The 11882-nt window shown below is 41.7% G+C and overlaps 1 protein-coding gene and 1 long non-coding RNA gene across 2 annotated transcripts in view; one reads left to right on the top strand and one right to left on the bottom strand.

The window, feature by feature from the left end:
• Nucleotides 1-425: 425 nt before the first annotated feature.
• On the bottom strand, nt 426-1247 carry LOC121874506. Its single transcript, XM_042378661.1, has one exon. The coding sequence runs from the start codon at nt 1245-1247 to the stop codon at nt 426-428; it is 822 nt and encodes a 273-aa protein (XP_042234595.1).
• Nucleotides 1248-7964: 6717 nt separating this feature from the next.
• Nucleotides 7965-11882, top strand: part of LOC121874463 — a 114311-nt gene continuing 110393 nt past the window's right edge. The window contains exon 1 of the long non-coding RNA XR_006090429.1: nt 7965-7987. This is a non-coding gene — a long non-coding RNA (uncharacterized LOC121874463). The remainder of the gene's footprint in view (nt 7988-11882) is intronic.

The following is an 11882-nucleotide window of genomic DNA, read 5'->3' as shown; positions in this document are numbered from 1 at the left end:
TCCAGGCGGAGTTGTCGGGTTAGCTGTGTTGTTTTGCCCACCTGTTGATCTGTTGGCTCGGGGAGGGAGAGGAGGGAGGGAGGTCTGTTGGAGAGGAGGAGGAGGAGGGTGTTGGAGGGAAGAGTGGGGGAGAATGCAGGAGTCGGAGAGGGGCGGAAGCATTTGTATTCATGTTCAACTTTTACTGGGAATATACAACGTAGTTTTTTGGTGGGGGGCGGGGGAGGTGTTGGGTGTTTCGTGTTTGTGTTATAGAATCGAAACTATTTGTCTTTATATTCGTAGTTTTTTTTGTGTGTATGTGTGTGTGTATATTGGGTGTTTCTCTCACACACACACACACACGTGATCATATGTGTATACTGTAGTAGGTATGGCCATGTATGTGACCCTTTCTTTACCACTACATGAATGCATAATATAATTTACAGAAGAGTATCGTGGATGGCGTACCGTAGACGGCGTACCGTAGATGACATATACCGTGGATGACATATACCGTGGATGACATATACCGTGGATGACATATACCGTGGATAACATATACCGTAGATGACATATACCGTGGATGACATATACCGTAGATGACATATACCGTGGATGACATATACCGTGGATGACATATACCGTGGATAACATATACCGTAGATGACATATACCGTGGATAACATATACCGTAGATGACATATACCGTGGATGACATATACCGTGGATGACATATACCGTGGATGACATATACCGTAGATGACATATACCGTAGATGACATATACCGTAGATGACATATACCGTAGATGACATATACCGTAGATGACATATACCGTGGATGACATATACCGTGGATACATATACCGTAGATGACATATACCGTAGATGACATATACCGTAGATGACATATACCGTAGATGACATATACCGTAGATGACATATACCGTATGATGACATATACCGTGGATGACATATACCGTGGATGACATATACCGTGGATGACATATACCGTGGATGACATATACCGTGGATGACATATACCGTAGATGACATATACCGTAGATGACATATACCGTGGATGACATATACCGTGGATGACATATACCGTAGATGACATATACCGTGGATGACATATACCGTAGATGACATATACCGTAGATGACATATACCGTGGATGACATATACCGTGGATGACATATACCGTGGATGACATATACCGTGGATGACATATACCGTAGATGACATATACCGTAGATGACATATACCGTAGATGACATATACCGTAGATGACATATACCCTAGATGGAATATACCGTAGATGGCTTTAGAGTGTTTAATCATCAGGTTAAATAAGCTATGGGTGTTAATCTTCAGCTAATCCGCCCATTGACTGTAGGTTTAAGGATACTAACATTGTCAACAGTACAGTAGGTAGGGCGTGGGTGGTTATTTAGGTCAGGTTAGGTTAGATTTAGGTTAAGTTAGGTTTAGGTCAGGTTAAGTTAGGTTTAGGTTAGGTTAAGTTAGGTTAGGTTAGGTTTGGTCAGACTTTGAGGGACGATGTTTATATACTGTATGTACTAAATACTAACATTGTCAACAGTAGGTGTGACGATGTTGTAGAGAGTGGGAGTAAGCGGGTGTTGTGTACAGTATATTTAAAAAGACAAGTAACTCTCTCGACTTACTGATGAATTCCTGGAGGTAAATAAGAGGATGTGTAGCCTGTCAGTGTCACCTGTACTTAACGTTAAACTTTGGTCTGACACACAGCGTGGAGTTTACAAGATAATTCGGGGGCTTTATTTAGCGTGCAGCTGGCCCAGGCGTCACCTATCAATCACACACACAGACACACACACACACACACACACACACACACAGGTATAGGTGAGAATTTTGTTTTGGTTTATGCCCACTTTGTCTACTCCCATTATGTTGATTCTGGAAATGTCACATATTCCCGGAATGTCTACTGTCAGTTAATGATGAGCTAACCTAACCTAACCTAACCTAACCTAACCTAACCAGTGTGAAATTGTAAGACGATGTTACCCATTAAACATCTCTATCTATCTATCTATCTATCTGTCTATCTATCTGTCTATCTGTCGGTCTGTCTGTCGGTCTGTCTCTATTTACGTGTTTATCTAACCTAACCTCACGCACACATTTCTGCTTGGAGCCGAGTTAAGGATCTTATCTGCCTCTCTTCTCCAACTTGCACGAGTGTTTGTTGAATTATTGATGCTAAAGTTTGGAGCAGCTCTGATGACACTACACTACCCACACCATCAACAAATCTTCCCAGGGTGGAGGTATTATGCAGGGGGAGGAGACGATTTAAATGTACAGTCGGGGTCAAAAGTTCGCTCCCGTCCAAAATGAAGCAGTGTCGATCCCAAATGAGATGAAACAGTCAGGGTTAAGTCAGTTCGGAAACTCATTCCCGTGGTTCAGTTTCACCACAGGGAGTGAACTTTTGTCCCCGACTGTACAATAGCTTAAAAATAATTAACTTGAACGTAGTATGATAGTGTATTATTGACTAGCTCCTGAGGTCACCATACAGGTAGCTATCAAGGTGGGTTTTTTTTTTTTTACGAGGTATTAGCCCACCCGGGCACAGGTCACTGACCCACATCGGGGCCTGGGAGGCGAAAATGTAATAATAATAATAATAATAATAATAATAATAATAATAATAATAATAATAATAATAATAATAATAATAATAATAATAATAATACTGCAATAATAATAATAATAATAAAAAAAAAATAATAATAATAAAGAACCATAAAGAAAAAAAAAAATATCAATAGTGAGAAATGATACACTGTATGTATATTGTGTTGTCAATAGTAAGAGAATCAATTGAGACCCTGCAATTGTGTGTAAATGAGGCAGAAAGTCAGATCAGCAACCTGGGACTGGGTCACAATTTTCGTGATGCCATATGGCAGCAGGGTCTACCATTAGACAACACACAATGCTTCCAATATCTTCCCAGGCGGTAGTACCTCCCTGTTTGGTAGCTGCCTACTACCTACTACCTATGTAGTAATAGAATGTTATCAAGGTGTGGTGAGGTGTGGTGTGAAGTCTCCCAACACCCTGCTCCTCCCTACAGTTCCTTCTGACGCTTTACCTGAGTCACTGGTCAGGGGGTGTAGGTGTTGTTGACTCACGTCAGTTCCCCTGAGTTACCTGAGACGAGAGTATTATTGTTGTTTATCTTAGTGTCTGGTATAAACCCTGAGGCTAATGATTGGTTGAGGCGCTTCATAAAGGGTACAATACTCTCACTGGCGACAACTGATAATCCTCCTGGGTCATGTGAAGATTAGCCCCCATGGTTATTTTACCTGAGGATTAACCATCCTAACGCAAACCTGAACTAACCTAACTGTACCGCTAACCTAACCTAACCCTTAAAATATTAGATCACTTTCTCTTATTTTTTCTTCCCAGATTATTATTATTATTATTTGGTGTTCTTAGATAATTTGTTGGGTTTTATTTTTTGTTCTGTTGCAAGATGTCAATGCACGAAGGATTTATTTTTTTCTGTTAGTTTCTTAGTTTATTGTTATTTAAGGTATTGTACTGTACTTCCGCTGAGTCAATAGTCTTAGTTTTGTGGTGTGTGTGTGTGTGTGTGTGTGTGTGTGTGTGTGTGTGTGTGTGTGTGTGTGTGTGTGTGTGTGTGTGTGTGTGTGTGTGTGTGAATTAATAACCTAATAAAAACAATTAAATTTTAAACTTCAACCTTTGTTTTGCGGTGGCCGAGTGAGCACAGCACTCTGTCCCGTCCTAAGGGTCGCTGGTTCCCGCCCGTGGTACCCCCAAGTTCACCCAACTGTAACTAGGTACCTAATTTATCAGTTGGTGAGAGTGAAGGCAGTCGAGTACAGTGTTGGTCAGGCTGCTTCCTTGTGTACAGAAATAAAAGCTTTTAGTATCTGCACTGAGCTTAATGGTGACTGAAGCAAACAGAATTTATTTTTACTGGTATGAAAAATTATAGTTATTGTGTTTTTCTAGTGACACACACACACATACACAAGGGAGATCAGTAGTCACAGAAACCCACTGTCGCCTACCACACGTTACCAATAATAGTACAAGTGTGGGTTTTTTTTTGTTATCTGTCTAAGAGTAACACGTTGATAGGAAATTGTTGTATCACTTAAAGGTTCACTTCCCCTTTCCTCCAAGATTATTTCACCTGAAGATTTACCACCCTATTGCAGTCGTGGGGGGTTAGGTTATTTTTGGTTAGATTATGTAAAGTTAGGTTGGGTTAGGTTAGATTAGGTTAGGTTAGGGTAGGGTAGGTTAGGTTAGGTTAATATTAATCTTCAGGTATACAATAATCTGGTGGGGTGGAGTGGGGTAGGAGGGACGAATCTTCAGGTAATCCTTGAAGTCTTAAAATCAATTCACCTTAAGTCCTGATAATAAACACTGAACTACTCCACCTTCAACACTAGTAGTATGAAGTAATGTCCAGCGTTTCTGTTGACTCACCACGATAAAACTCCATAGAAAACTGGGACGAGAATTGGCGTTACACACTTGAGATAAATTTGACGCGACTGCCCCCTGACTTAGCAAGAGGACGGGAACGGCACAAGTAGACGACGTGTTTGCGACAGGAAGTGTGGGATTATGTGTCTCTGGTCGAGTGTTCATTTGAATGTTGTGGAGGAGAGCAGCGTGTGTGTGTGTGTGTGACGGCGACGCGATGATCAGAATAAGAAGAAGTAGGAGCTGTGTCTGTAGAAGGCTGTGTTGGCAACTTGTGTTCCTCTTCTTCCTCCTCTAGCTGATATGTTATTGTTCCTTTGTTATAGATGTTATTGGAGGTAATAGTTCTCGTGTTCTCTTATGTATTCAATATAATTAACCCTTGAAACATTAATCAATTAAAGGGGTGACATTAATGTGTACTTAGTGCGTGTCATCTGCTTGGTATATATCTTGTACACAGCACGGAAAGAAAAGTTTACTTCAATATTCACACATAAATGGACGGAAAATATCAGATGTTACGAGCCTTTACAAACACACACACACACACACACACACACACACACACGGCTGATGTCTTAGCTCGTGACCAGTATCTCGTCGACCTGGGGGGGGGGGGGGCTGGGGGGTGTACCATGCTCTTATCACCTTTTGACACTCGTTATCAGGTGAACGCGAGGGTCTCAGGAGACGCCAAAGGCAGACACGGGGTAGATATGACGCTTATCTGTGAACCAGGATGACTTTCTCCTCCTCCGCCCTGGGTGTAGTAGTCTGTCCTCCTCCCTGGCCTCTCGTTGTCCTCCTCCCTGGCCTCCTCCCTGACCTCTCCTCCTCCCTGGCCTCCTCCCTGACCTCTCCTGACCTCCTCCTGACCTCCTCCTGACCTCCTCCCTGACCTCTCCTCCTCCCTGGCCTCCTCCCTGACCTCTCCTCCTCCCTGGCCTCTCCTTGTCCTCCTCCCTGGCCTCCTCCCTGACCTCTCCTCCTCCCTGGCCTCTCCTTGCCCTCCTCCTCGTCTATTTAATGATTGAAAACTCTTTGTAGTTGTACGTATATAATATTAACTTTAACTCAGTAACATGAAAAAGGGAACGAAGGACTATTTTAGTACGGTTTACATAATGGTGAATATTTCTCTCTCTCTTTTTATGTTTTTCTTACAATACATTAATTTTAAACCAAACAATTACATAAACGGATCCAGGATTAAACTTGAGATACGGTTTACTTAATGGTGGAAACTTTGACACTCTATGCGAACGATAAATTAAAATAAAATCAGATGAAAACATTTAGACGGAAAATATTGTATACATTGACCTACAGGATTTTTGTTTTTATCGACGGTCAAGCAGAGTCGGGGGTGAGTCCCAGCTTTGAGTACCAGCCCGAACGTTTACCTTGACTCTTCTTGTCAATTCATGTGCAAATAAGAGCTTGTAGAATACCAGTGTACTCAGACGGGGGTGAGGGAAGGGGTGGGGGGGGTCTGCTTCCTCCTCACACTCCGTCGTTGGTGAAGACGATTGGGTGTATTGATGTTATAATATAGTGTTGCTTTTCTACAACTAAGGTCAATAAACATGTATTTTAAGTTAGTATATACAGATTAATGATTTAATATTAAGAGAAAGATCAAATTAAACTTATTCCCCAAGTCAGTAGTTTATTGGCCCATATTAGGCAGTCCCGTTTACACCCAACCCTTATCGCTCATATATCCATCCAACCTATATTTGAACCTATCCAGTGTGTTCGAGTTAATGATGATGTTCGGTAACTTGTTCCACTCATCCACTACTACTCTATATCCTAACCATAGTTGACTTATTTCATACCTAAATCTAAGTTTGTCTAATTCTAAACCATTACTACGTGTTCACTCCTTGTTTGATAGTTGAAACACCTTAGTTATATCACCTTTATTTAACCCCCATCTTCTATTTATATACTTGGAAGATTATCTCACCGTGTTTCCGTGTTCCTGTGTTTCCATGTTCCTGTGTTGCCGTGTTCCTGTGTTCCTGTGTTGCCGTGTTCTTGTGTTCTATGTTCCTGTTTTGCCGTGTTCCTGTGTTCCTGCGTTTTCGTGTTCCCGTGTTTATGTGCTCCCCTGTTCCCGTGTTCCTGTGTTCCTGTGTTACCTAGACTAACATTTTTTCCACATTATATTGCATCTGCCATTTTTCAGTCCATACTCAAAGTTTGTTTAGGTTTTCCTAGAATTATTCTAATCCACATCAGATTGTATTTTATAGCAATCAATCAACCAACCAATCAATCAACCAACCAATCAATCAACCAATCAATCAATCAGTCAATCAATCAATCAATCAAGTTTATATAAATAAATATATCAATCAATCAATCGACCTCATGAGATTTAATTAATCGCCTTATTTTGGTTAACAGGAAATTTAATAATGTTACTCTCAATGTCTATATCCATGGCGTTAGGTTAGGTTAGGTTAGGTTAGGTTGAATTAAGTTTGATTAGGTTGAGTTAGGTTAGCTTACAGTAGATGAGGTTAGGTTTAGACACAACTATATAACGTAATTCAGACCAGTAATTAAATTACCTGAGCAGCTGAGGGAATGTTATTTATCTTAATTTCACTAGGTTGTCCATACAGGTAACGAAGGTAATTATCGAAGCGTAGTAATACAGTGAGGCAGTCAGCGAGCCCTTCAGTAAACTAGTGTGTGTTAAATCGAGTTTGTTATTATTAATTTTATGGTGACTGTATTAAATATATTCTATGTATAATTTTATGTATTTTTAGATAAATTCACCGAGTCGTTTTAAATTGTGGTGATAATAATGTATTTAATTTTACCTGTAATTTGATTGTCTGGTCGGATTTACAGGTGTGGTCATTTAACTCATAAATCTAGCTTAAAATTGACGACGTAACTTGATATTATGTTGTCTGAATATATTTCGTTAATTATGATATTTTACACTCGTTATTGGTTATAAATGTTGTTGATAATGGTGATGAAATTATGACTCGGAAACGTATAGGTGATATTATTGATGAGTCTTAATAACTTATGATATTCTTATTAAATTTTATATATATATATATACTTAATGTGAAGGTGATTGGTGTGTGTGTGTGTGTGTGTATTATATAGTTATTCTGGTCTTCTGAAATACCACAGTATGTCCACAGTATGTCTGTTAAGTTGTAAAGGGTTCATAACCAGAAGCCTCACTTGACCAGACAAAGTACAGTAGAAGAGTTACATGAACCCAGACGATGGTGCTGCCCTCTGGTGGCTGTATGTACACTTAAAAGTCAGGACCCCCCACCACCCCCCCCACCCCTCACCCCATTATTGTCAATTCCCCACAAGTTTAGTTCAACATGATAAAAAAATTACACTTATTCTCAACTACCTTGTCAATAGTAATACAACTTTCATGTTTCTATTTCAGTTAGCAGCCACTCAGCACATGTAAGTACTCGTATTGCCGCTATTCTGTTCGTTTGTCACATAGCTTCAGAATCGATCTTTTCCTTCGCTAACCAATTCTCTCCCATTACTGAATCTCGTGTTGAAGATCCTCGTACTTGGCCCTCCTAAAACCCCCATGTTCGCCACTTAAGGTATCCACTCAGGTAGTTGTGGCTAGATGAGTGTTTATAGTGTCAGACATGTTCCAATAACCTAGACCATGCTGCTGCTGCTGCTGGTCTGCCTGCCTCGTCACGTCTCTACTATTAACCAACCACAATCTTACTTTAACCACACCTCCACCGCCTACCACACCTCCATTACCACCAACGACACTCTTATCTTCAACACACCTCCACCACACTAACATCTTCACCACAGTTTCACCTCCACCACCAACCACACTCTTACCTTAACCACACGTACATCTCGCCTCCACCACACTCTCACCTCCACCAACCATCACAGTCTTAGCTGCGTCAGACGGATCTATGAATGCCAATCCTGACAGACACTACTGATGAAGCGTGTAGTTAGTTCTTAGTTCCTGTTTCCCTCCCCATCAAGGTTCCTTCAATCTGAGTGACGTTTAACAATTTATCATATGCTCCGAGGTGCGGTGGCCGAGTGGACACAACGCTTACCTTCTGTCCTGAGGGTCGTTAGTTCGCGCTTGGGGCTCACACTACCCACCTAGAGCCATGGAGTGTGTCTGTGTTACAACTTACTGACAGTTTTCTCTTTCTGTCTTGGAGTGATGATTGACTGTGAGGTTTTGACATAGATTTTTTTTTTTTTTAAGAGAATAACGCCAGAGAAAACAAGATCCTCTAATGAACGTCCGTGGATTGTTACTCCAGTATTTATAGGGTGTCTTGAGGTGAGGGACGGGAGGGGGGAGGGGAGGCTGAAATGTAAAAACTTCTCCTCCTGAAACTTTAATTGAGAAGCTGAAACTCTTGTAATTGTTATCTCACCTTTACCTAGTTGGTTGAGGACATTATAACAGGGTTGTATTAGAAGAGACGCCTAGGAACTAACAGCCTTATTAATTTATTTCATTTTGATACTAACCTAACCTAACCAAATATGTCTGTCTTGTTATATCTTCTCGGCAGTGTAAGGCAGATCCAGTTTGCTCTTGTCATTCTCCGCTTGACAATCAGAGACTAGAGATGCTTCAGGCACTATGAATATTGAGAGCTTAAGAGGAGATCAGTGTGATGGCGGATGGGCAGCGTCGGGTGAATGCATGAAGACAAGGAAAGGGGTTACGGTCGACCTATTTGTGAAGGCTTTGCATGGGTGATGTGAGAGTTGTGACGTCACTAACCTCCTCCACACAAATAACACGTTTAGCGGGAGCATTTACTTACCGACACGCGCCACACTATACCACCACACAACACTCGCGGCCATCCGTCAACAGGTGGCATCGCAGAGCCCAACAAGACACGTGGTAGCTTAAGTGAGAACAGAGTACGTGGTTAGGTTAGGTTAGGTTAGGTTAGGTTAGGTTAGATGAAACAAGATGCTGTATTGTCTCTAATCTTTAAGTGATCCTATGATAATATTTCTATACCATCAGTGATTCTCAATTTTTTTACTTATACAGCTTATAGTTCTTCGTCTTAGTATTGTCTTAACACTTTATTATTTATTACCTATAATATATTTTTTTTCTCACATATAATTACCTCCCTATAATATATGAGCTATGTGTTGGTGGGGAGCATCTATAACTTAGGTGTGTTATAGCAAGGGAGAGACATACACTCAGCCATGCTCTCTCTCTCTCTCTCTCTCTCTCTCTCTCTCTCTCTCTCTCTCTCTCTCTCTCTCTCTCTCTCTCTCTCTCTCTCTCTCTCAAAGCCTCGAGACCTGTACATTAAACTGAAGTAACCAATTTCCTATAGTTTACACCACAAAAGGCTTAGGTCACAGTATGCTGTATCCGTACGCCCCTAAATATGCGTGTGTGTGTGTGTGTGTGTGTGTGTGTGTGTGTGGGTGTGTGTGTGTGTGTGTGTGTGTGTGTGTGTGTGTCTGTGTGTGGGGCAACAGTGGACAGACAGCCGTACATCGCATCTACAACACCTGGTATGTAATTAAAGAAGACAATGACTATTAAATTATGTTGGTTCTATTTCTGGTCTTTTTAATCGATTTCCCTATCTCGTTCATTCTTCTTCTTCTTCTTCTTCTTCTTCTTCTTCTTCTTCTTCTTCATCTTCTTCTTCTTCTTCTTCTTCTTCTTCTCCTCCCTCCCTCCCTCCCTCACTAGGATTACGGATGCGGAAGGAATAATATGAACCACTGATTGAACTAATTAACTTGCGGTGTTCAGATGTTAATGGATGCGGTGAGGTAACGCTCTGAACTTTACAGAGATCAGACAACACACCACAACACATCACAGCACATCACAAGACACCACAACACATCACAGCACATCACAGCACACCATAAGACACCACAACACATCACAGCACATCACAGCACACCATAAGACACCACAACACATCACAGCACATCACAGCACACCATAAGACACCACAACACACCACTGAAGTAACTCGGTGCACTTCAAGAAACAACAAGACAGCACATCCCAACACACCTCAACGCACCAAAATAGCACAAGGTGAGGTGCGTTGGGTCACTGTCATTTCTCACACTTCCTGTTCCACCAGTTCCAAGATTTCTCACATTTCCGTTCCACGTTCCAGGGTCTTTCACGTTCCGTTCTAGGGTCTCTTACACGTTCCATTCCACGTTCCGAGAGGTCACACACGTTCCGTTCCACGTTCCAGGGTATTTTACACGTTCCATTCCATGTTCCAGGGTCTCTTACACGTTCCGTTCCACGTTTCATGGTCTCTTACACGCTCCGTTCCACGTTCCATGGTCTCTTACACGCTCCGTTCCACGTTACTGGGTCTCTAACACGCTCCATTCCACGGTCTGGTCTCTTACACGTTCCATTCCACGTTGCAAGGTGGCAAACGCGTTCCGTTCCACCCTCCGTTCCACGTTCTAGGGTCTCTCACATCTCCGTTCCATGTTCCAGGGTCTCTTGTACGTTCCGTTCCATGTTCCAGACTCTTATACGTTCCGTTCCATGTTCCAGGGTCTCTTACTCGTCCCGTTCCATGTTCCAGGCTCTTGTACGTTTCATTCCACGTTCCAAGTGTCACACACGCTCCGTACCGGCGGTCAAGGCAACAAACCTAATTTAGTTTTATAATGACAGAAATAATTAGCATAAACACATTATTGACGAACAGGAGAGGAAAAATGACTCGAAGCGGTAATGATGTTAAGTGTAAGAAGAAGAAGAAGAAGAAGAAGAGGAAGAAGAAGAAGAAGAAGAAGAATAATGTGAAGAGGCTCAAGAGAGGAAGCGATGAGATATATTGAAAGCAGAATTGAAAGAAGAAGAAAGGTCACTGTAATGAGGCTTAAAAAGATGGAAATAATGAAAGCATGACAAGTGAAACAAGAAGAAGAAGAAGAAGGAATACCAATATGAGACTTCAAAACATGGACATAATGAAATTAGGACAAAAGAAAGAAGAAAGAAAGAGACTCAACGTAAACAGACCAACATGGCCTCAACATAATTATTTCAAGACAGTCTTTCTGCCTCCTCCCGCCACTCAATCATCCCGCTGGCCAAACCATCAACAATTTATACTGTAATTTGGATATCTCTCTCTCTCTCTCTCTCTCTCTCTCTCTCTCTCTCTCTCTCTCTCTCTCTCTCTCTCTCTCTCTCTCTCTCACACACACACACACACACACACACACACACACACACACACACACACACACACCCTATCCTGTTGTTGGGCAGGTCGGGACAGTGGGCGTGTTGCGGCAGTTCGGGACAGTG

The sequence above is a fragment of the Homarus americanus genome, unplaced genomic scaffold, assembly GCF_018991925.1.
Source record: "Homarus americanus isolate GMGI-L3 unplaced genomic scaffold, GMGI_Hamer_2.0 scaffold11794, whole genome shotgun sequence".
Taxonomy (NCBI): domain Eukaryota; kingdom Metazoa; phylum Arthropoda; class Malacostraca; order Decapoda; family Nephropidae; genus Homarus; species Homarus americanus.
This window is presented reverse-complemented; position numbering and strand designations above follow the sequence as displayed.

Bases quoted from the DNA above. Each gene is read 5' to 3' on its own strand.
- LOC121874506 (XM_042378661.1), bottom strand. From the start codon at position 1,247: ATGTCATCTACGGTATATGTCATCTACGGTATATGTCATCCACGGTAT.